This window comes from Euwallacea fornicatus, chromosome 3 (assembly GCF_040115645.1).
Source record: "Euwallacea fornicatus isolate EFF26 chromosome 3, ASM4011564v1, whole genome shotgun sequence".
Lineage (NCBI taxonomy): Eukaryota > Metazoa > Arthropoda > Insecta > Coleoptera > Curculionidae > Euwallacea > Euwallacea fornicatus.
The window spans coordinates 6,615,927-6,642,534 of NC_089543.1; the positions used below are offsets into that span (position 1 = coordinate 6,615,927).

General features: G+C 44.0%; 2 protein-coding genes across 9 annotated transcripts in view; both read right to left on the reverse strand.

Annotated features, from left to right (window-relative positions):
• LOC136350462 (protein ABHD18) overlaps window positions 1–26,608 on the reverse strand; it is a 142,742-nt gene that overhangs the window by 97,131 nt on the left and 19,003 nt on the right. The window lies entirely within an intron of this gene.
• grh (grainy head) overlaps window positions 1–26,608 on the reverse strand; it is a 60,755-nt gene that overhangs the window by 33,965 nt on the left and 182 nt on the right. For 2 of the 8 annotated variants that reach the window (XM_066302171.1, XM_066302170.1), the window contains exons 1-2: window positions 25,923–26,164; window positions 22,000–22,849 (exon numbers count right to left, since the gene is read on the reverse strand). In XM_066302171.1, coding sequence (XP_066158268.1) covers window positions 22,000–22,691 — 692 coding nt within the window. In that variant the 5' untranslated portion in view covers window positions 22,692–22,849; window positions 25,923–26,164. Of the gene's footprint in view, window positions 1–4,833; window positions 5,053–13,128; window positions 13,168–21,999; window positions 22,850–25,922; window positions 26,172–26,608 lie in introns of those variants that run through there. The other 6 variants (XM_066302172.1, XM_066302169.1, XM_066302167.1 and 3 more) reach the window with 6 other exon arrangements.

Genomic DNA, 26,608 nt, shown 5'->3' on the forward strand with positions numbered 1-26,608 from the left:
GAATTATCATTTGAGACCGAACTTAAGCGCAAGGCCTTTCAACGTTAAGTAGCAAATACCAGAACGGCACAAACAAAGGCATTAAAAAAAAAAAAAAAGTCGATATTAAAACCGCTCAAGGTCATCTGATTAAGTATGAATTAATGACGGAATGACTTCTCGCTTTGAAATGCCTTTTTCGGCCATAAATGCATCGGTCGAGGTTATATTTTCGAAATAATTGCCGATATCTCCGGGCCGCGATTGCAAAAGACTCTCCGCAGGAATTCGCCAGTTCGTTTCTAACGACGATCTGAATATGAAACCTGAATTATGATGAAAAGCCGACGCGATTTTCGTCGGGTCGGAGGCTTTCACAAAGGCAACATAAAACAAAACCGGATCCCATATAATCTAACTTTTCCAAGTATTTTCCGTGGTACGGTTTTCATGTTTTCATCGAAACGTACCATAAAGTTTGCCAAGAAACAGTAACGAACTGCCGACATGTTCGCTTTCACATTTTTTGTTCAGTAATTCTCAGAGGATCTAACATTTAAGCGGCATTCGTCGCTTGATGTAATTTTCAATACACGAAGCTATTTTTATTATTTATTGCACAATGAAAAATGAGATTGTTATCACTGCGGTTCGATGCGATCGATTCGTCAAACGGCTTCATTTCGTTCGCAGCTCCGAAGAGTGTCGTCAAACGCACGCCATCGAAGCGGGGGTACGTGGGAACACAACCCACCCAGCGTGCGGGGGACGCGGGCCGTGCGCGAAATTGCCAGTTTTCGCGCCGCCGGGAACGACGGGAATAGGGGAAATCTTCGCTGGGGAACCGGCGGACCGACGCGTCGTTCGGTCCATTTTTGATTTTCTCCGCATCCGGCGCCGCAGCTCGCCCTTGCAGTCCTTGCGGGAGTTTCCGGGCCTGCGCTTCGCGCACCGAACACGTTGTTATTTTCGGGAAGCCGTCTGCGCAAGCTCCCACGATCGCGAGGCGAAAGCTTCCTTTGTTCGAAATCTACTTTGCTGCAATTTTCATTATTTTCGGAGATTTCCGAACGCGGCCAGAGAGAGCTTCGCTCCGCAGAGCGCATTCGCGACCGTCTCGGGTGGTTCCACCCGTCGATAAACGCTCCGAATTCGCAAGGTCACGTGGAATTTCCAATTAAAAACGCATTTATGCAGGAAACCCCAATCACGGCAGGAAATTGAAAAAACATCAAAAAAGTGAAAAATGCCGAGCTGAGAAAACTGTCGGGCACGACCACCGTGCGGTAAATCGGCAAATTCGCATCGTGCGACGATCAACTAACCGCCCGAAGGGCGGCGAGCTCACGAATTTGAACCCCGCCACCGAGCCCTTCCTCGCATCCGCCCGTGGAAGATTCCTCTCGGAGATGGCCCGAAGTTATTAATTGTGCGGAAATTTCGTGATGCCGCTCCGAACGCCGCGTGGTTCGGCGTCTACAGGCCAAATGGTCAAAGACTTTAAAGCTGCATTAGTGTGGACAAAAATTCGTCGCGTCCAGAAGGGGCCTCGTAATAAGGCCGCTTCAATGAAGTAGCCACATGACTTGAGGCCAAAAAATACCTTCGCTTAAACTTGTTCAGGGTTGTCCTGTTGCCCGACTCATTTAAATTCTTATTCATCTTAAAGCTTCAAATCGGTCCTTTTTATTAAGGCTTCTTACACTTGATCGGTCGCTGCTCGGTGCGTACTTTGTACGTTACGGTCCCTTCTGCGCATCGCTTAACAATTAACGCATCTTACGCGTCGATATTACGTATGAAAAACCAATGCACGACGCGTCATTATCACGGTCTCGATTACTACGTTCGATACAATGAATGCGAGGGGAATTTCTTTGAAATGGTGTTTGTTTTCACCTGAAAGGGACCCACATGGACAACCCTGACGGGTTAAAAAAAGATTAATAATAATTTGATCGCCTATCCTTGGGTAGAGAACAGCCCAGTCAACTACCTGGGCAGGCCCAGCCTGTGTCCCATAGTGCCAGGCTTCCTTTTCAAGCATAGAACATAACCCTTTACCCATTTAATTAGCTGCGTGTGAGCCCTACAATGATTCAGAAGTTACGTTCCTTCGACGGCAAAGTTCCAGCTTTGGCCCTGTCGATGGTCTCTAGTTGTAACGCTCGAGAGCTCTCCGCGATGACCATTCGCTGACCAAACACCGGGCACACATTAGGTACTTTATTGCTTTGCGAGTTATTTTTACCGAAAATTAAATAAATCCTAAACAAACAGCGCAAATGGCTTAATACCAGAAATTTGTTTGAGGGTCCTAAAAATAACAATGCTCCTTTCGACCAGCAACAAGTTTAAGTCGACAATTTTAACGTTCGTGTCGACAATTGTAACGTTCGCGTCGACAATTTCGGCGTCCGCGTCGACAATTTTAACGTTCGCGTCGACAATTTAACTTCCTTCAGATCGCACCATGTGCGTACCGGGTTCGTTATAAAAAAAACGTTAGTGTGAACGTCGTGGTTTGTTAAAAATGCCCACTTTGGGGCATCGAAGTCCTTAGTCGAGATGTAATTTATTTGACGTCTTGGAATCGTTACCTCCATAGACCGAGGCTCATAAGAAGTGCGTGAATTTAACGCAGGCTGGAAATTTTCTCATTAAGAAGGCATCAAGATAAGGGCAGCTGAGATGTTTATATTGCCCGTTTCAATTAAAAAGCTACTAAAGGATCGAATGGAGTCGTGGAGGGAGCTTGTTCACACGTTGGGATGTCGAGAGGAGAGAGGTGGACCGAGGGCGATTCGCTGGTTGGTTAGTCCGTGAAGTACCGCGTCGGGTTGAAAAGAGGAAATTCGCGGGGGAAACTCTATTTCGATTTTACACATCACGTGCGGACATGGGGCAGTCGCACTGGGGGTCCCCGGACCCGGCCACGACGGCGTTCCACGTCGTCTCAGGCGAAAACGTGGCGATTTCGGGTCGGGTGTCGAAAGGAAACGGCGCATCTAAAGATTAAATAATACACAGGGTGTCCTATTTAATACATCGGACGGAACAGCTGTAGGTGACGACGAAATCTTGTTAAAATTTGAATATATCAGATTTCAGATAAGAAGTCTGGTTTTTCGTTCCTAGTGTGTTACAGAGATATTAATGTCTATGCTTTTATCTCGTACACATCACCTACGACCGTTCGAATAAAACAGGCGTATCTGTATACCAAAAATCTAAAACGTTTCCTTACGCGTAACGATAACTACAACGCAATTAGAGTGGACAGAAGTCCTCGGCTTTCTATTTTGAAGAGACGAGAAATTCATAGAAAATATCTGTGCGATTCTTTGCCAGAAAGCTCTCGATCCTTCCGGGAACCGACCGCAGTCCTCCTAAGCAGACATGACGATTTAGGAGGTCGCGAGTACCGGCGGTTCACGGTACCATTCATTCGCGGAAAGGAATCAAAAATTAAAATGCGCACTAACTTTTATTACTAGATAAAAGGTACCACTGCGCTTTGGCAAAGGCGCGGAGGCGCTTGCGCGCGCGCCCTTTCCCGGAACGAGTGAGATCGCCAGGTCCTCAGCCGCGTTCCTGAATTTCCACGAGGTCGGGCGGAATCCGGGCAATAACTGACTTTTCAACGACCGGAGAGGTCTGGAGGTTTTCCAATTCGACCGTTATGGCGGACGATAGTCCGCCTGTCCATTCTTAAGACGTCAAAGCACGGACATGTGCGGTAGTCGAAGGTCGACTGTTCACATTTGGTGTTTCTCGCAAGTTTAGTTTCGCAGAGGAAATGCCTGAAAAGCTGCATTTCGGCTGAATCGTGACTCGGAGCGTCATCCCAGATGCCCGAGAGGTGCGAAACATTTAAATTAAAAAAAAAAATTTCGAAATCAGGTAAAATCTGAGGTTTTTTCAGATTTATGTGAGAGTTGATGAGAACTTCGTAAAATATTTAAATGACATTTTACGCGCTGTGTTCTATGCAAATCGAAACATATGTCGTCGAAAGTAAAATTTATGTTTTCCGTAAAACGTTTTGCCGATTGAAAAACATTCTGGATATGATAATATTTCTTACAACCAACAGATATTTGTTTTCGTTAACTGAATAATTAATGGAAAATATGCGTAAAGTTGCTTCATTGGTCGCTTCGGCGTGCTTTTTTGTGGCTGGACGAGAGGATTTTTGTCAAAATTGAACGAGGCTTATTGTGCTTATTCAGGCAGTCTAAGGTGCACGGAAAACGGTCGTAGCAGAGACTACGCGTGAGCTGTGTTTCGGACCTTCGAACATGCCCATCACTACAAACGCGTTTAGTGATTCGAAACCGTAAAATTTCCCGAGAGCAGTACATCAATATTTTCCTGAAACGCCTTATCTCACTCAATTATTAGCCTATACGGTTATTTGCATACATTTTAAATAGCAGGTTTAATTAACATATTTTAAGGCTTACAGCTCACGTTTCCTACTGGGTCAAAATTTCAAATTTCCATCCTTAATGGTTCTCCTTCAAATTCGAAAATCGTTATAACATTCGAATAAAATTTTATTTATTATCGACGTGATTAAATCTCGGTGAAAAGACTCCAAAAAAAGCACGAGAGATTCCTAGCCTCCTGTGGCCTTACTTTCTTAAGGTGAATACTAATTTACACAGTCGAACGAGTCCGTTTCAGTGTGAGAGAATATTCTGAGTGAGCTTCGAAAGTCGGAAAGCTCGAGGGCAACTTAACTATCGGGTTAACGATAATTTAATAAGGATTTTCGAATTTGAGCCATTCTTGCGCGCCGACCAATTTGTACGCGAAGGAACGGCTTCGAATTAACTCTCTCTGATTTACCTCTTATGTGAGAATTCTCAACAATCGCAGCTTATCCAAAAGTTCCACCATAAAGCCACAAACAGGGTCACTAAAGAGAACCATCACCGAATCACTAAAAAGTTACTAGAGAAAACCATTACCGGACAAGTACTAATAAACAAGTTCACTTTTCCGAATTCTTTAGGTATGACCTTCCACAGTTACGAGTGCGTGTTTTAGATGGTGACTATGGTCAGACTGAACGAGTGGCCAGGTAACTTCAATACTCGGACCAACAAACAGGTTGGTATGAGGCACTATGGTCATTTCACGCATGCGTAACAGTTTTTTAAATGTGCCAGTGACACTTCCTCAAAAAGTTTTTGCATAATGGGTCATCCGAAAATGGTTTTTAAAAAATCAACCCCTTTCCCAAAGGACCACCGGTCATCGGGCTATTGTCTGGCTAGACGCGCTCAGGTAGAAATCCCACCGCGTTATATGTTTATCAATGAAATTAGGAAAGACAAAGTATGCGAAGAGTGGACTATGGGGACAGGAGAATGTGGTTCAGTGCCTTGTGGATGGGTTTTGAGTGCGTGTTCTTGACTGGGCACTGAGGTGGTCGTTGGGTAAATTCTCGGTTTGTCGAGCTTTATTGGATTTTCCTACGCGTCGAATTTGTTGGAGATTACTGTTGAGACGCAATTTAGCTCATGAAAGAAAGCGCGATATTTCGCCTCGTCGCGCCTCCTCAGGTGGTTCCCGCGGAGAGCGCGAGTCTTCGAAAATAGCCGAAAACTTATAGATCGGTCTTCGAGCGCTTTCAGCCGCGAAGCGGCGAAATCTGAGGTTCCGTCCCGAAGGGGCGACGACGAACCTTTGATGACGACGATGGTTCCAAAAAAGCTCGATTCTCCTTACCATTTCGTTGCAATTTTCCTCAATCACGCCTCTCCCTCGTCGGGCTGCCGCAGATTTCCTCCCGAGCCTCCCTCCGGAGTCGATGGAAGCGCCTCAGCGATGAACGGACTATATGCATAATCGTGAAACTCTCGAGGAGCAATATGGGTATCCGTAAATCGCGTTAGAAAAAGACAAGCCCCTTGAAAACCTTCATTACGCACTTATAATGATATTATTGTAACATAAACTATTCATGCAATGTTGCATATTTATCAATTGCGATTATTTATGCAATCATTTCACTAGGAAGTGGAGAAATATAATAAGTGACTAGAAATAGCTTTATAACCTTTTTAATTAAAGAGCGTTATCAACCATCTGAAGGAATTGTAAGGAAACAATACAGATGTCGTATCGTTTAAAGCGAAACGAAAGAGCGAGAGAACAAAGAGATACTGATTCTTGATAATATTAAAAAAAATTACTTCCATAATGTGCGTATGACAAGTTCAATATTTCAGAGAATATGAGCCACGAAGTCCCCTTTAGTCCCCAGTTCGTGCCTCACCGACGTGGAATTTTACCGTGCAGGTTCACGCGCAGAACTAGACGACATCCGAGGGGCGAATATGGGGCACAATGCGCACGGTTAAATATTTTCAGAGATTTATTTGCATTAAAGGACAGCTATTCAATAAAACATGCAACTTTCCCTTGCCTACTGAATTTAAATCTACCAATTTAAATATATTGCTTATTGAGATAATAATTTTCATAGGCGATAAAGCAAGTTATGGCGATATAAGACCCATGCGTACGAATAATGGTCGTGGAATAATATTAAAGATGTTTTTCTTCTAATGTGACGCATTAGCGGGAAGCTCTCGGGAATACGAATTAAGACGGCACGCAGACGAGGTCAAACTGGAACATTGGGAAACGGACGAAGCCAACGCCAACGAAGAACTGATAGATTTCGCTTCCAGCATTCGCTTACGTCAATCGTCCCGTCGTTGCCGGGAACTTTTCGTCGAGCACCCTCGCGAGCTTTCCAAATTCGGGGGACTTTCGCGTTCTCCTCCGAACGCCTCGAGCGAGCGAGCGAGCGAGCGAGAGAGAGAGAGAGAGAGAGTGTGAGCGCGTTCGCGCGCGCGCCGCTCTTCACCTCGCCGCGACGCGCGGAGCTCCGCTCGTTTTTCCACGTTCACGTGCGGACGTGACGACACACGCAAATCGTCAAATTTGCATAAGACCGATTGTTGAAAATTTCAACGTTCATCAATATCGCTTCGATTGGTCTCCGGCGGTTGATTTGCGATGGACGTTGTTGAAACAATGAGCTCCGAGCACGTCGGACGTCTGAACGGTTTCGTTAACTTGAACGCGTATTGTTACGTAACGGACCGGGTAATCTTTCAAATGGCTCGCTCTAATCGCACCGAATATCCTCATAAAAATATCAAATGTGTTAATCGTTAATTAAATCATTTGCATATGGATTTCGTGCGTTCATGGAAACGCGTGTCGCAATACGTTCCTCCATCCCGCGTCAGCTGAAGGCCCGATTGGTGGAAAGGTTACGATAGACAGCCGATCTATTTTTCCCAAATAACCGCACCTACGCGACGCTCGTTTAAGCATTCCATGTTTTTATTCACCTCAAATTACTAATTGTATGCAAATTGATGTACGCGGTTAATAGTTTTCAAATGTAGGCTGTTCGTTGCAGCCTTAAGGAACAGAATTCCCAAGGAACCAACACTGAACCATGGCGGTTCCAATACGAATTAATTAATAACGAGTATGCACGAAGAAAAGCATGTGCTGACAATATTTGAAGCTAACTTTGAGCTTACCGGGAATTAATTAAAAATTACGAAATGGTTCGGTACCAGCGTTTTAATGTCAGGGCCGCTCGTGTGGATTAGACGCATAAAAAATGATTTTAGCTTGTTTGTCGTTTCAAGAGACAAATCAGAGTGTTCATGGAACACATATCTTTACCCAGAGTTATTATGCACCTAGGTATTTATTAGAACTACAGTAATTAGTGCTGAATCATTTAAATGATGTTTTTTCTACACGTCGACGGCACCATTAACTACGACATGTCATTGCGCAACGGTTGCGAAGAGGTGCCAACGCTCAATCGGGCGAAAATTTGGAGAATTCCGCCCCAAGTCCTAGTGGGGAAACGATCCTTTCAAGGGCTCCCTGCTTCGGGCTTACGCCGTTTACTTCCTCGGATTTCTATGCTCACATGGTTGTGTAATCTATGTAAAGGTATATCAGAGATTTAGATTCTCTGATAGTATGTAGATTGCAACCAACCAAGTGGTATCCGACACTTGTGGAACGGTAATTCAATACCGAGGCGACATACGAGAAGGCCTTAACTATATATCAGAATGGTAGAAGTATTGTTTTAACAAAAGCGATACTTCAAAGTCTTCAGCACCTTATATTTGTTACCTACTTGGGTTTAAAACCGAAAAGTGTGCCCCTCTCCTCGGGGAAAATGCCGCAGAGGCCCAATGCTGTTAGGCGCGATTGCAGTTTTTCCGATGCGTCCGATGCCCTCCGCCCGCAGACTCGTCGGGACGGCGGCCCGGGTTCGGGGAAAATCTGCGAGAGGTCGGAAAAGGCGGGTGCCGCCCTTTGGCATTCGCCCCGGGCGCAAAATTGACAAATCAAAAAACTAGGTTCGTTTAACAAAAATAAAATTAAATAAAAAAAAAACCTGTTGGATTTTTTCTTCTTTTTAAAGCGAGAGAAAGAAAAACGGAAAAATGACGCTGGAACAAAAAAACAAAATCCCGAACGGCCCTCGTTTAGGCGAACCTCTGACGTGACGTGAAAATATTTAATTGCGACATGCGCGATTCGCCTGGCGCGACTCGCCCCGCACCTTCCCAGCATCTGTAAGCTGGTAGCTGTCTTCTGCCGTCCGCGAAACAACGCACCCTTCCAGTACTCTCTCTTTCTCTCTCGAAAATAACCACAATTATCCGTGTGAAATGCAGCATTTAATACGCCAATGGGTATACATCTTGTGCAAAGTGCTAGAGTTACACAAGTTCGATTATATGACTCGGGCCAATATATCAGTTAGCCATACATTCTCCTCGTATGTAGGGCGGCGAAAGAAAAATCAGTCTGCATCCGCAGCCGATGATGATAATTCTGTCTGGTTCAAGTTACAAAACAACCTTTTTCGATGTTCACGATTTTAAACCATTCTGAATTCTGAAAGTACCACCGCGGACTGACGGACTCAGAGAAGGTGCCACGCAGCAAAGTCCTTCCCTGGGCCTTTAAAGGATTCCATTATTAACCGCAGCCGTGACTGATACTGCAATATATTATTAACATCCCAATGCGTTTTTTATGATAATTATTAGTATTTAATTTTACGCACATCGTAATTAACAGGCTTTATTTCGTATTTGGTCCAGGGCCACCTGAAGCCTTTCTGTCGCCCTTCAAGTGGACCACTGCGGATTGACATAATTGTACGTTAAAGTTTATGCATTTTTTGCCAAAATCGTGCACCTTCACAAGGTCTTACCTTGCAGGGGGACTTTTTTTTTTTAAACATTTGTGACAATAAATAACGTATCCCCATTGTCCGTGTTACTCGCGTCTCGCGGTTCCTGTTCTTAGCTGACATTTGGATTGGGTACCACCGCTAAAATTTCTTATGAGTATCATTTAAATGTCAAAGATTTTATCTAAAAGTAACTTTTTCGTAATGGGTTTTGTGACACGCGGTCTTGTGAGATACCCAAGTGTCTCCTCGCCATTCTTAACGCCTGAAAAATGTAGGTAAACGAGTGAGCCAGATTTTAATTGTCCGCTTAGAAGTGCCGGGGCGACAAACCCTGACCCAAAAGAGCCGTTGTTGAGCCATCGGGGAGCACTCCTACTTAAGTGAGCCGTTCCTCCTGCATATCAAAAATAAGTGCAAACGAGCCCACAACTCGACTAACCGTTTCAGACAAAGCACAAATCTCTTCGTGTTACACCACTGCCTGTCAACGCAAATAAAAGTAAAAGATGGACAATAACAGCTCCAGTTGTGTCGAAACTGTAACAGTCCGAATTAATGGCGTATCTGGGTTGCATAAACGAAACTTTAAAGGTTAATTGGTCCTCATTTACAAACTTACAATAATTTGCTTTTTGTAACTTATGCGATGCATTTACCGATAATGTCCCATTTCGAAGTTTCTGGCATCTCGGAAACAGATAAGCAGGAACGATCATTTTTCATGTCGGACGCGTTGGAAATGTCACGTGAGAAAATTCGAACGAGCGCGGCAAAATCAGCCCTTCCGTCACGTGGTTGGAAGTGCTCGTCGTCGTGCGAAGCTAATCTGTCCGGGTGCGAAGAAGTTTGGAGGTCAAAACATGCCGCCACCTTCCGCCGCCATCTTTCCGGGCGTTAGGAAATTTTGATCTCGAACGTGGCGCCATCTGCCATCGGCGATTGTTTACTACTGACAAGTCGCTGGAAGGGAAATTTTCTGATTTTTTTTTTTAAGTTTCGATTGAAGCATCTGGAGTCTCACGTCCAGCGACTCTGGACGCACCGCCGCATACCTCGACAAGCGGACGCCGTGGGACGATTTCGAATCCGACATTTTCTAGTTTACTGACCTCTTTACTTTACCGACTTAGTGCGTAATTTTAAAATTATTATCGTCTGTTAACTAAGTTTTAACAAGTCCTCAACTGCCGTGCTCCAATTAAGTTATATATTAATTGAAAGAAATTTATTACATTTAACCTTGTTTCACTTGAGGCCAAATATAAAAATTACATGTAGTTTTTTTGCTCGTGTCGTAAGTGTCCTTACATCTACGTGAAATAATTCTATACCAATCAATGGCGGGTAAACTGCCGCAGGCAGAGGGACTGTCGCGGCCTCTATTGTTAACGCATATGCGCGTTTTCCAAAAATATTGAAAAAAAAAGTCCAAATTTTAACTTAACGAAGCCCAAATCGCTGAACGAACCGACTCGAATCTCCCGAACCCGAAGAAAGACACATTCTGCGCAAAGTTGAGCCATTCCTGTGCAAAGTTGAGACTCTAATCAATATTAATAGAAACTACGTAATCAGCATGTTGCACGCTACAAGACCAGATTGTTTCGTGTCTTGTGGGTAAAGATAAAAACTATATAGTACCTAACCAGCGGTAATAAACAAACACGAGTAACAGATTTATCTTTATAACTGAGATTCCTAGACCAGTAGTGGGTGTAGAAGATGGAAGGGGCCACGACTCAGACAGTCGAGCAATTCTGACCTTGCTAAGGTTAAGGCAGTTCTAGGTCCTATTAGCTAACAACTTGTAGTTTAGTCTACTCTATTCGCTTCACATGATATTTCTTCAATGACCGAGGCTGAGTGAACTTTAATGGCTCCTCTTGCTTCGATGCAGATGATCATGCAATACTTCCGTCTACCACGAAAAAAGGCAAAAAAACACTGCAGGAGTAATGTTAGGAAGTATCGCACCAACGCGGTGGAGAGGGATCACATTAAATGGGACCCTCTGTATATTGTTTCATGCTTAGATTCGCTGTTTCCTTTCGATCATTTCTACTTGACGTTCGACTTGCCACACCGGTCAAAATTGCTGGTACATTTTTCCGCGTGGCGGAATGACTTTTTGCGCAACTGCACCAAATTGGAAATGCTGCGCAATCGCGGCACGAACAAACGAAACAAATGACACGCGGGTGGTGGCGGCGCAAAAGAATAATAAAAATCGTTGATTTGTTTCGAGACGTGGCGGTTTCGAAATTTCGTCGAGAACGCTGGAAAGGGGCATTTATTTGAACGTGGAAACATTCAAAACTGTACTTTTCGCTAAACAAACTAAATGCAAACAGAAATACTATCCCGCCATCGGTTTCTGTTTGTTTTTGCAATTATCGCCGGGCCCAAAAATGTGCAAAACCAAGAGAATCTTCTGTGTTTTTAGAGAATACAACCGACATGTCTGTTGAACGTGCGGATGTTGAAAATGACGAGTTTTGTGATAGCGAAGGCGAATTATTAGATTACCGAAGCGGACCACGCGGCAGGGACCGTAAGAAAGGTGCGCAGGAGCGACACAAAGGGAATTCTACGCATGTAAAAATTGCGGCGAAACGAAGGTGATTTGTCGTTTTTCAAAACTAGGAACCGAGAAAAGCTCAGTTACGAGGGAGGTCAGGTGCACAAAAAGCAGAAAAATGCGCTTTTCAAATAGAGGACCGTGTATGTTGGCAATCGCTCTGAAAAACGGTCGAATTTCCTTTAAAGCCATGTAGCGCGTTCCCACAGCTAAACCGGCACATTTCGCTAACAAACGCTGGCTGGCGCATCGCCTCGACGCACGGGATCATTTTGGCACTGTTGCAGAGGAGGTTCTGGACCGCCATGATGGACAAAAAACAATCGAATATTTGTTTACGCAGTTACGTCACATCGGGGGTCTCCGGGCTACGGCGAAAATGACCGTCGCGCCGCGATTTCCGAATTGAAGATGGAAAGTACAGTGGCGCGATCCAGGACAGTGCAGCCCGGAGAAAGAGAAATAAATTACTGAACGCGTGGTGGCCATTTTAACTTGGCACGACAAACCACAATGTACCTACTCGTTCTGTAATTAGTTGAATAAAATAATAATCGCTTTTTTACGGTATAAATTTAGATATTTGACGTGTCAGTCAGTACGCCTGAGTCCGAGAAGTAGTACCTACGGTAAACGCTTAGGAAAAATTAAACTGACCGCGCCCGCTTTCTCATTTATCAGTTGTCTCTTTTCAACGTATCGGGCTCTCTTCACCAAAACTCGTTTTGGGACGGCCAGGTATAGGTCATTCATCTATCGGAGCTTTTGGGCCCAGCATCGATTTATTTTTGTGTGTCGAAAAATGTTTAAATCTTTTCATTTAAGGCTCCTCGGGAAAGACGAAGGGGGGACCACGAATTTATGGCGGAAAAATCTATGTCGGGGGAATCCGTCGGCGGCAGTAGCAGCTAGACCGCGACTTGCAACTGTTGCTATTGCTGCTAATTGTCTACCTCGCTTTCAGTTTTTACGCAAAAAGAGAAATCGATTTACTTCACCTGATGCGTACACTAAGTCGCACATGGTGCAAAGATGCTGTTTATATTACAAAGTGCGAAGCCTGCAGGAGAAGAGATCAATACACCTTTGCCGGACTTTCTTCGATGTCAAGCCATTTAAAGACCTGACCAAAGTCATCGACTTCAAAAAATATTTGGCTGCTTTTTACGTCCTCCGCAGTCAGCCTCCTGTTAGTTTAATCGTACTGCGGATAACCGAATTTCGAGGTTCGCCTAAGGTGGATGGGAAGCCTTCGCCATGCAAGAAACTGGATATTAGTTACCTGATTTACTCAACTTACTTCGGTGACCGATTTTCGGGTAATAAAGCCAGTCCGTACCTGAAACAAAACAATGATGCAATTATTAAGAAATGTACATTCACAGGGCTTCAACCAGAAAATATTTCATCTTCCGCAATTTATGTTGCTCAAGTTCTCGATATTACTTTTACGCAAGCAAAGTTGCACAAGTGATATATTTCGCAAAAACGCAATCGTGTAATAAGTCCTTAACACTAAATAACATTGAAGGACACTGCGCAGCAACATCTTTAAATCTGACTCAGAGCCGGTGCAGGCACTTGGTCAGGTGGCTTGTCGGGCTGGGACAAAGACAAGTCAAAAATGTCATTGTTAAACAAAAGAATGGGTGCTATTTCCAGGGGACTGTCGGCGAACGCGGGATTACGGCACGAACGAAGAAAGTCGACGATGATTGCCGGGTGTCGAAACGTCGGATTTCAAATACGACCTCCTCCAGTTGTGGAGGAGGAGGAGATGCGGCACTCGCGCGGGGCCAATCAATTCGAGTTATATCGCCAAATAAGCTGAGCAAAAAAATAAAAACATTTTTCCGAAATTTCAGTTTCGGCCGGACGCCCCCGAGAATCACGGGAATTTTTCGAATTTTGACGGAACACATTTTCGTACTCCAGATCGCGCCACTGGCCCCGACTCAACCGACACCCTGTGTGCGTATTCGGGAAGGTCTGGCAAAAAAGCTCCGGAACGGATTGCCAAGCTGGATGTTGTGGCAGAGTACCGCAGTGGAGAAATGGAGGCCCGTGCCCCGCGAATCGACACGTCCATAGAGGTTATCTTGAAACGACCTCAGGGTTCTTTCTGACGCCTCAGAAATTAAATATTGCGCTCGGGACAGTTCGTGCAAAATCTCTTGGACTTTGTACGGTCGCGAAGGTCGGCGCTGACCTTGCTTTTAAGACTATTATCCTCCCACTTTAAGAATACAGAGTATCTACTGTTTACGAAGGAACACATTTCGCTATTTGCCATTTTGCGGTAAGGTCGAAACTAAGTTTTTTACGCCTTTTTTGCTTCAGTTATCTCTAATAGACTCAACGAGCCGTGAGTTCTCTGATACCCGTGGACTTGGCTGCATTGCAAGCGCCGGTCGCATGCTCGCTTGAAACTCCACAACAAACAACAAAACCAAGTACAATACCTACGTACATGTCCTGGCTCACCATTGCCACGTACAGTAAGCAATTTAATTTCATTCTGACTTCTAGTTTAACAGCCCTGTTCTAAGCTAGTTTCCGAGAGAGTAAACCAGTTATGACCTCGCTCACAAAAAACTTCTTGAGGTAGGTCCTGTGAAGTAACAAGTTATTACTGCACTAACTGGAGTGTCCCAAATTCGGACTGGAACTCGAATGTCCGCATTAAAAAATACTGCACACATTTGAACCTATGTAAAACTTGTTTCGTCTTCTGAATACGTAATTATTTGTGTGGTTTATTTACGTATTTGGCTGGGCCCGTTTCACTCGTAACAACATCCTCACTGGGGCATCACCGTTCTCGTAGAAGGGGGTGGCGCTCAGCGACCCCCGCCTCCCGAAGAACCCGTCGGGGAGGCAAATTCGTATATGGAGGAGCGACGTCGACGTTTTTCTATCATTTAGATTTGCGTCGCTCCTGAGCCGCAGACACGAACGGTCTCGGGCCTTGACCCTGTCAACATTGGCCAGGGGGTAGGGAAAGCTCGTAGGAGAGGAGTCGCTAGGATTCACTTAGCTAGGGTTGACGGAGCGGCCTGCAGCTGAGAGGCTGAAATCGGTCGATCGGGAACGAATGCAGGAAGATCTGCGGATCGTCACCTGAGGAGCGACTCGCTTGACAGATAGACCGGAGATCCGAGGAGAAGCAGCTGGACGCTCTACTTTTTCTAGAGCCGAGGACGAGCAGGAAAATCTCTCGCAGGGCGGAATTTCAACGTTTTGACAGGCGATCGCTCGTAGTCAAACTCTTGCGTAGTACTCCCCCTTGCGTAGTTCTGAACGCAAATTAAAATTAACGAAGATCGCTGAATTCCAGGAACATCACGATCCATCGTCGGTCAATAGGATTCGATTCCACTTACAATGGAATTAAAGCGGGATCGCAAGAGGCTTAAACCAAAGTGAGGTGTTTCTGCTTGATCAGGATGACAAAGACGTTCATCGCGAGAGAAAGTTTCCTTCGCAATTATTACCATTAATTACGAGGTATGTTCAAATTCTTAAAACACCTTTAAATCTTCGTCAGAATTAAAAATAAATGATCTGTTCAAAACCTTTACGCGATTTGATTGCTCATCCAAGCGAGCAACGAGGAATACAGAATGGGTTACACCAGTTTATTTATTTATTACCAATTAAATCACCTTGAACCTGGGTTCGAACTCTGCCTAGTTGACTCGTTCTTCGATAAAATAAGACATAATATGTATCTAATGATTATTATAATGTTTCAGCCTCAAGAAAATGTACATACGTATTATTACATTTTTAAAGACGGGTTTCTATGCTTAGCTGTCCTTGGACTTAGAGTTTTCGCTATAACTCGACTATAACGTATAAATGTTAACACCTTACAGTGTGATCGAACAGTAGAACCAGTGATTAGCGAGATTGTGCTGAATTGGTGGAGATTACGCGAAATCGTTGATAACTCCAATGGAACTTCGGCGGTTCGGTTTACTCCGCATCGAGTTTTTCGGCACCTTCGAACCGTTCCGGCTGCCCCCTCGGCTCGTTTGACGAACCAACTCGAAACGATGAACGTTTCATCAGGGCAAGTTGTCCTCGCCTGAAACGTGACGGTGTCGCATTTCGAACGCGACGTTTCGACTTTTGGGCAACCGCCATCAACCTTGCGTCCTCTCACGGTGCGACGCATCGGAATTTTCCATTTTTAAAGTCGGCCCTTCCATCCGGAATATTAAAAATCCCGATCCGGCAAAGAGGACCTGGGAGATATCTGCTGTTGGCCGAGTCGCGCCGCCGCACCGTCGCAATGGAGAGCAAGGCCCGATTTAAAAAAATGGGAAAATGCAATATGGCGCCCGTATGGAAAACCGAGTCGGTGACGGTTGCTGAGGGTCCAACTCGCGGATTTGACGTACGACGCGGCCGCGTTGTGGGATAGGAAAAGCTGCACCGATGAGGGGTCGACGATTCTAAATAAATCGTTTCAACCCCGAACCGGGGCGAAGGTAAAAACTTTTTTTTCCCAAGAACCGCGTGTCACCTGCGTGAACTCGCGCAAATTTGACAAAGTCGAGACTCTGAGGCACCCGAGAGTGTCTAAATCTCGGCGGCGAAAGAACGAAAAACAAACGAGAATTCTTAGCGGGGAAGGAAGGCCCCGAATCAACACGCGAAGTTATGGCCACCACACCCTGTACGAACGGAAAATGAATGGTTCAATCGGAGGCACTAGACGAGGACGATTTAATCTAGCAAACTCATTCCCGACTGGAATAATTATTTACTATTTGCGAATGATCTATCTTCTAAAATCGATAAAGTGGCGATGCCACGACGTCGCGCATGCAAATTAAAAAGCAAATTGTTGCAGAATAGCAACATTAAAGGCCATCGACGAGACCGTTATGAGCGAAACGCGCACATCTGAGGAGCATTAAAAATGATTTATCGAAGAAAACGTTTTTTGATAACGTAAATTGGGCCTAAATGGTACGGCAAAGTCAATGGCGAAGCAAATGGAGGAAAACGCTTTTTTTTCGGTTCACTTGCCTTTAAGCCAAATGAGCCACCATTAACAAGTATTCGTAATGTGCCGGCTGGATTTAATATCGCATGATAGCTGTTACCTTTACAGCACTATTACTTCCAAAATTTATAACCTTCAAACCGCAATGTGAGCGTACCATATGGTCCACTTTAAAGAGCGTCATTGTTACGAATCATGTTTCGACAGAGTTATGACGGCAGTCGTTAAAAATTTAGCAAAACAACCTTCGTAGTAGGCAAAATCTGACGATGTCTCGCGGGCTGTTCGACGTCAATCTCAGAATCCGTTATTCGGGATGATGCGTTACTGCGGGGGTTTCCCCCTCGGCTCCGTTCAGGCCGAAGCTTTGAGGCAGCCTGCAGCACCTGCAGCCGGACGACCGAAACCAAAAAACATAAAAGTGATGAAAAAAGGGTTGCAATTATTGAAATTAATAGGGGTGGAGGTACATGCTGGCTTGAGTAACTAAAAAAAAAAGTATAGATAATTAAGAAATGATAATGTGAGCCATTTCCGATGAACCATTTATAATGCATGACCGAAAGCAATCAGTATAAGAAATGGAAATCATTTTATTTTCCGGTTCTTATATAGTAGTAATTGCCAATTAACGAACCTTTTACACTTATTTGAATGCAGAAATGCTCCTATTGGAATAATTGATTTATTAGGTAAAAACAGCATTCTGTATCTGTATTTAATATTTAGCAATATTATTTATTTGAATTTGGTGATACGGGCACTGATTGCATCTTGTAACCAACTAATGACGATAAAAAGCGCCAGTTTATTAACCAAAGGGCAACTGCAAAAACGCACTACTGATTTCATATACAGGGTGGGAGCGTATGCACTCCGGGAACCTCTGGGACTGCCCATCGTTCGGCGCGTCGAAGCAGCGACAGCTACGGCGTCGCGTGGAAAGAGCTGCGCTCACCGAAACCGACCCTGAAATCCAAAATATTTGCACGGTCCTATGCTACAGGTCTTTCTTGACAGAGGGAGACAGAGAGAGAGAGAGAGAGTGACATTGGCGAGAATGGGGGAGAAACAGGAAGGGGGGACGGAAAACAATCTTACCCAAGGATGAATGGCGGATTTGACTATGGCACAAGAATGTCATTTTTATCCGAGATTTCTACGGAGACTCTGAAAATGAGCGGTTCTCTGAATCCTGACGAACCGTTTTACGCAATTAGTGGGGCACGGACATTATAGATTACGTAACGGAAGGAGACCGAAACGAACCATGTTAAATGCTAGTATGCGAGTACAACTTCGATGGTGCTGAAAAAAATCGTACCCATTGATCACAACCGCGCTGGTAAATGGAAATTCTGCTTTAAGTCAAGGTACGCCTCGAAAGTAAAGTTTAGCCGTTCAATTAAAATTGTACATTTTTACATATTATTATTAATAAATTCTGCGCTCTTTGAAGGTCAAAATTCGAGGTATACGTTCAGCGCCTGTTTTAACCAAATTACATTTAAATTCTCACTTTCTTTTCTAGCAATTATGAAATATCATTGGACCGATCTGCAGGAATTTAATAAAGGTTAAATGGTGGTATAATACGCATGCTACATTTGTTTAACTCACGATGGCTCCAATGGGAGGAACGTCAGTCATGCGTGCCGTATGTTAAGTAACAACAGTGCCAAGAAGTTATGACCTCTGCGTGGGTTTTAAGATACTATTTGAAAAACCTTCTCCCCAGATAGATACTGACCGCTATTCTCAATTACATCCAAAATGCGAAATAACAGCAATAAATCCTTATTAATTCATAAGTCGGAATATTTATTCGTCTAAATCATGATAAAGTGGAACTGAAATAGCAATTCTACGAAAACATGTTGGAATGTCATTATTTTCAAGGCCATAAAGTTCTTATCATAAATAAGAATTATATAAGATCTGCAGGGATACGCTACATAGCGCAAGATTTACTAGCTGCGCAAAAGCTCTTGCATTTTGCATCAGCGCAGCAGCCCGTATAATAAATAACTTCACTTTTCCGATATACCGGATGGCTTCGCTCGACGTATTTTATTTACTTTACACATATGTACAAGATTTTCAAAGCCACGTTTGAAATATTATTGTTTATGAGTCTAAATTACTGCAACGCTATTTTAACCTTTCAAGGTAAAGTTTTAGCATCGTCCACTCTGAGAAATTGAGAGTGTTCTGAAGGTTTGCGGTCGATTTTACAATCTGACGAATTCGCCACATGGTTTAGTTCACATCGATAAAATACATTCCCGACCAAAGCCCGTTTCGCCCTCGCATGCCCTCATCAGTTATCGCGCACCTGCGTTGGCGCGTTGGTTGGGAAACGTTTTAAAAACCCCTGATTCATCCGAAGTCCGGAATCGTTTTTTTGATATTTTGGAAGGTCAACACTGTGTGTCTGTTATTTCTGTGTATTCACTGAGCCTTGAAGTAATATCCGGTAAATTCATTAAGCGACCGATTCAATTTTTGGGAGTGTAACTGCTCAATAAAAATGAAAATTTGACTTTATTGCAGGTATTTTATAGATTTGGTGCTCGGTTGCGCCTCAAGGGCGCAATTAAAATATCGTTATTAAGGCTGTTTCGATCCAACCGACGTGCCACGTTATACGCGGCCCGCGTAGGTTTCGGAGTAGAGTCCATGCGAATCACCTCTCTCTTTGAGAAATTGAAGATTCTTCAAATGCGAGCTCATTTATTCTGGGTTTCGCCTCGGTTCAGGAGGGCGAAACTCGCGAACGCGGCTGGTAGACCCTCCCGGGCGACGACGTCAGAATGACGCGGATTTCCTGACAACTTTCGCCTATGTGGCCCGGATCCCGCTCGCGCGCCGACACGTGGGAGCACGACTTTTGCGCACCGGACGAAAACGTGCGAATTCTGTCGTCGGACGCAAACTTCCACGATAACAAGAAGTACTCGCGAAGTGACCCGATAGGGTTTTTAGCTACAACGCTGTAAAGCCAAAAGGCCAATTAAGATTTTATATAAATGTATCGCGCACTAGTCATTTTGTATCGCAAATTGTGCCCAAATATGGCGTAATGGGTCTCTTCAAAATGTTTCTGGGAAATCACTTATGATCTCGAATTGTGGCGAAGGACTCGTTCAATCCGCAGAATGGACATAAAGGTCGTGGCGCAATGACTGACAAAAGAGCTATTCAATCTAAATCTAATCGAGCTGACACAGTTTCGTAGCGCTGAATAAGTATTTTCGCATTTGACATTCTGAAGGAAAAATATTCATTTTCGCCAGAGGTCAGGATCGGACCACTGGCCGGGCCCAATTTGACGGAAAATTGAACGTGAACAAAATTAAGGAGACAAACGACATTAATTATCAGACTAAAACGAATAAAAAACGTAATTTGCAAGACGTCCTCTTGCCCCGTTCGGCCGCGGACCGATGGCGGCAAGAAAAATGGTAGAATCGGTGAAAAAGGAAAAAGACGAGAATGATATGGAGCAGGACGAGGCAGAATGAAAGGTGACTTGAGAGAGGACGAAGCATGGGGCGATAGGGGAGGGATGCACGTGTGTGCTAAAGTCACAGGATTAGGGCTGGGGAGAAATGAATCGAGGATTTAGATTAAATCGACGTAGATAGTTGCATGCACGCCCGTATAATAATCGGTATTTCCCAGACGTCTCTCTAAGTGTTCGGAATTTTGGCAATTCTAAATCACCTTTTATCGCCGATGGTTTCCGAGGTACCCACTCGTTCTGCGGTCAGATATCTTGCATTTTTAACAATTTTAAATTCTATTTTAAGACGCACCAAAGGCATTTGCAAGAAAACAAGAATTATAAATATTGATACGAAAGGTTTTAAATGGGTACCCCTATCAATTCTAAAGTTCAGCTCGGCCATAAATTAGATTTATTTATAATTTAGAATCTATCTGCTTGGGTCAGCTGTTGCTCACGGTTTTCGAATCACCCGATGAGTTTTCGGGAGGTTTTCGCGGTGATCGGCGTCGCGACGCTGTAGCTCCACGAGTTCTGGCTCGGCTGCGGCGGCGAGCTTGAGCTCGGGCGGGAACAGAAATGGTCGCCGCCGTTTTATCGTTTATTCAATAATCAAATGGGGGAAAAAAAAAATACGTAACATACATTATGACATTAAAGCGTGAAATTTTTTGTCCGGCACTCGGTAAGAAATGTTGTTGGAATTATAAATACAAAAGGCCTTGAATTACGCACTGGATCTCGCTAATGTAATTAGCACTGTTAGGGCTACACTGTAAAAATTTGTAGGTATTAATGCAGTAATACGTAGTCACCGTTTCGTTTTCTTTCAGCGTGAAAAACCCATTTCCAAGTCCCATACGGAGACATTTTTTTTTGTTTTTTTTCTTTTTTTTTTTTGTTTTTTTTTTGTTTCGTGGGAAGGTGTTCCCGAAGCGGCATTGGTCAGCCTCCGTTCAACTTCATCTAAGAGCTGTTATCTACGATAATAAGCGGACAATTACATTGACCGGGGAACAGTGAGAAATCTTTAAAAATACCCGTAATAACCTTGATTTCAGCATCTCGATATGTTTCAAGAAATAACTTTACTGCGAACGTTTCTGTGTATATTACTAAATTACGGCAATAAAAACATAAAATTGCTATTATAAAATTTCCCTCCAGATTACCATATTAAATTTTAGGATTCATCTAAATTATACCATAAAAATGTCCATTATTATTTAAAAGAGAGAACGAAACAACTCGTTTCTGTTACTAAGTGTTTAAATATTAATTTTTACTACTTTGTCAATAAATTTTTTTAACGCGACTGCTCAACAACGCCATCTGCTTGGTCCAGATTCACGGACGGAGTTTGGATCCCGAGAAGAAAATTCCACGGGCGCGGCATTCAGAGACCTCCAGCTCTTCCCCCAGACTCGGACCGACCTGGATTCGCGAGAAAAAACATTCTTGGGGCATAACTTTCGGAGAACCTTAACTCTTACCCCCGACCACGTTGGTCGCGGAAGAAGAAAAAAGGATCGAGGTATGATGACCTTCAGCCAACCTTCACCCTTACTGTGGCTTCCGCCCGATTCGGTTCGGAAAGACAAAAATTCCACGCCACTACTTCTGCCTGTAAACTAGTGAGGGCTTACCTGCTCAATCCGACAACAGGCACTCCCCCGACGTCTTCGACGAGCTCGGAAAGCACCAAAACGGTCGCCCCTGGAACCTGCGCCTGATGTGGGTACTGAAGAAGTCCCTGCCCGTTCCCTTGCAACACGACCGAAACCGTACCGGGTGCACCACCCACTGCTCGATTATTAGGATTTACCATAGTACTTGAACTTTCCTCGACGAGAACGTCCCTGATTTGTTGTCCCGACTGGATTTGATGAGCACTTATGTTGTTTATAGTAATTTCACCCGAATTATCCGCGGAATAAATTTCTAGCCCCTTCTGATCGGGGGTTGTTGTGTATATAACAGTTTTGTTGCCGTCGTCGTATATCAGATCGATGGGGGTGTCCGATTTGTCTTCGATGTTCTGTCCATACATCTCCCCATCTTCCTTCTCGTATAGAACTTCGGTTTTAACCTGCGAGAAGGATGAATTCCGTCCTATGGCACTTTCCTCCTCCATTTCTTTCTTCAGGTCCATGACGTTAACTGGAGTCATGGTGGCTAACATTGGAGGCGAGTTTGGCATTACTTGTAATGGAGATCTCTGTGAAGCTGTGGCTTGCGACGATGAGGGTGGAGGAGGATGCGGGGGGGATATGAGCCCGTTTTCGTCTTGGATGGGCGACGAATGGCTGGAAGAACTCTCGATGCTTCTTCGCGTCATTTTTTAGAATATTGTGTATGTATGGCAAGTAATATCACAGAATTAAAGTCACTGTTAAGCAATATTGCACATCAAGTTACGTATTAAATGTCTAAATCTATGGCACTATTATGGCTTTCGTATTTTCGGACAGGCACTCTCGAAATTGGCGATTCAGTCTGAAAACAAATTGCTTTTGTTAGAACATCTAAATATACCGCAAAATAAACTAAGTCGAGCTATAGCGGCCTTGCAGTAAGCGCAAATCCAATTATAATCATTTAAATGCCTTGGTAGGTAAACAGGTTGTTAAACCCTAGACCAAACCTGTAATTGAATAATGACACCTTATTCACTTTAGACAACTTGTCGATGTCTTGCTTAAGGAAATCGCCTTTAAGTAAACGCGGCTTCCCCAGCTTACCAAGCGGGATGATCATGTGCCAGGGGTGGTTTCAACCGGTTTCTCCGAGAGCAAGTGCGGAGTGACTACGGGAGATGTTGCACGCACGAGGTGCGGCAAACTACACAGGTACCCGTTCCCCCACGTTTTTCATCGGCTACTTCATCCCTTGTCACCACATTAAACTTCTGAGCGGTACGTCACCGACTACGCGTTCCACATGGACAAAACCACCAAGTGTCGCGTGTAAAGTTACGAAATCGGTTGAATTTGGGACGCCCTGTAGTGCCGACATTAACTCGTTCAATGACGTATTACTAGGGTAACATTCTCAGACGCCGTTAACGCATGGATCTCCATTTAATACTCGCTACTGCGAACGAGCGCGTACTCCCCCAAGGAACATACATTTGCCACGGAAGAGTCACTTGGCTCAACGTCGGAGTACCTCCTCACCTCTCGCCTTGCGCACCCGCAGGAAGCAGCGAAAGCAGCAAATTATGAGCAACGGAATTGCGTATTCAGGTCGTTGCGGCTTCTGTTGGCTTTGATCTGGCTAGATCAAGGTGTCCCCGCTAAGTGAACTTTCTATGATAAATGTATGTGCGGTGACTTTACACCGTCGGGTTTTACAAGGAGTAAGTTAACGTTTACTTAATTACCGCCATATATGTGGCCACTTCGACGTTAAATGCAATTTTTAAGCTGCCGCGTCAGGCCCAAATGCCCTCAAAAGGGACATTCCAATGTAAATAGGAATTTTGGGTGTCAAGGGTAACTCTCGGCTACAGTTTCCACATATGCATTTTTCATCGCCGTCCTGCCTAAGTTTGCTCTACTTTAAAGCACGGTATTGTCTTGCATTACATGCCCAGAATAATTTAAATATCAAACATCATAATATGCCAATAATGCCAGAAACGTGCCATAATATCAGTGCGGGCTTCGAACAACGTTTGAATGCCAATGAGTTTTCGTAGGCACTTTTTGACATTGGGCTAAGTGCAGACGAAAGTGTTGAGAACATTTTTCTTCGGAACGGGAGGAATAGGATTCACTTCCAGCAGGAGACCTTAAATAATGGTCATTTTATGCAACTGTCACGTCAGCTGTCACGTCAGCTGTCACGTCAACTGTCGCATCGGCGTAAAATGTCAGGAGAGCCGTGTCACTTTTGAGCAGCTCTGTGTATAAATCTGACAAACAGGATTCAGGATGCCGTATTAGCTGCAGTTTGTTATTGGAAAACCGATTCATATTTATTACTAATGTTTTATATGGGGTATTGAGGGCAATTAATATCTAATTATATAATCTATAAAATGCACTAGTCAATTAGGTTTAAAGCGAGCAGAAAAACTTGCAGTATTCAGAAGCCTGTGACAATGTTGCTGGCTGCGCTACAAAACACTGTTGATGACTTGGGGTAAACAAATTATATAACAATTAATTAGCACCGTATTCGATGTAATTAAGCAGAAAATTAAAAAGCAACGTTCTTCATAACAAGGCATATGCCATAGGGTTAACCAATATTTGTTTGTCAATATATAATTTGTAATGTAAATCAAGTGCAGTAATAGCCCGCCAGATCGTCGGTCTTTGAAAAATACTTTTCGACGAACTTGGCCTCCGCGACGTCCCGATCTAAACCTATTGGATATCTATATTTTGGCGTTATTTTTTTTAAGTCTGGCTAAGAGCAAAGAGGGGCCACAGGGCAGTGTTCAAGTGGGTGCGAACGCGATCAGAAACAATGCCCAAACCCCACTCGAGCCGCGAGAAAATTTCGATTTGAAGCTTGGAAAATGCACTGATGTAGACGGTCGACATTTCGAAAACTTACTTTGATTGATACCCCGTGATCGCGCATCGAAAAAGTCATATTAACGGAAAACGAAAAAACTGACGACTCAATCGGAAACATCCCGACTACCCTTAGGGGTGCGAGTTTTTTTTTGCAGAATACCTCTTCGACCTGGAGGAGTTCGGGGTATCGGCAGCTCGGCGAGGTACAGGTGGCGCCACCTATCAGCGCCGATGTTTAAAATGAATTTATCGCATTTCGAACCCCCACGGGAGCAATTTCGAGTTCGTGGGTCTTTGACGCTCACTCCCAACGTGGAGGACAAAACGAAAAACTACACGGGCACCCCGTGGAAACGAAAACGAGCGTCTTTTGTTTATTTTACAGGGTGTCCCAGCGGCATCGGCACAAACACCGAGATACGTGGTCGATCCAAAGACGGAGCAGCGATGAGGTGCCAGTTCTGGGACTAGTAACAAGCGCACTATCCAGACGAATAAGTCAGTTCCACATGTAAACACTTAATTGCTCCCAGATAATTTTATTCATTTATGAAGTCAGAAAATTCCGCAAACAATAATTGTGATATTACAAATTAAGTTGTTTTCATTTTACGCAAATGATCTCAGTTTCTCCTATAATTAGCAAACTTATTTATAAGCATAATAAGCCCTTCCTGAGGAGGTTTGGAGCTGCCATCACATAATTAGGTTTAACTACCTAAGTACGTTAAGATGGCAGAGCAAACGTGTGGTGACTATCCGGAAATTAATTGGCTTGATTGACCAAGCTGTTATGGGATTGAGCAAGCGTTAGTTGATGAACAGGTCTGTCAAGCTCAGATAACAGGTGTTATTGTAATCATTCAATATTGGATACGACTAGGAGTGAGTGAGAATGTAATCAAACCAGTCGTACCGCGTCCTAGCAAAACAAACGTTATTATTACTTGCAGTGGTGCAGTGAGAGTGGATAGCAGGAACCACCACTAATATCGCGCTCCTAGAGGCAAAATTAACATATATATATGTGTGACTATTACCTACGTCTGCGTACGAATCCCTTTGTTCGTCTGTAGTATCACAAAAACGGCAAGAGTGACATGTTCACCGGGACCGACACTACGCGTCACTACGTTTTCGGGAGTGATGCATGATCTCCCTATTGATCTTTGGCAACATGCATTTCATAATTTAAGGTGGAATTCAATATTTAATAACATACTAGCGTCTACAAGTGTTTCGAACTAATACTCTACTGACTGTTAGGTTACAACGATTCAAAGCCGATCGCAGGTATATGGCGGCGTGCGCAACAGCGGTTCGTACCGAACCGCAGGTTCTTCGTATTACCTAAAAGAAAGAAACACAGGTGCGATGGTCGATGATTGACTCTAAACCTTTAGTGGCGTCAGAACCGTGCTCAATATTGTGGTCTCAGATGAATTCCATATCAAATCCACCATTTTCCGCAGTTGATGCCATTTAGGGTGTTGTACGTCTTATAGTATGTTAGAACTACGTACGTTCGCAGGTTACGCGACTGTTCATATCTCCGAGACACGCACGCCGCCTTGCCCCACAATATGACCCCTATTCGCTCGTGAGTATCAAAAGCTACAACTTCGATTTCTTAGCGTGTACAGCCATTCTCAACGGATTAGACATGCAAGTTAAAGCGCAAATCAAACGGAAAGTCCCGCAGGAAGTTTTAAATATAGTGCCAACA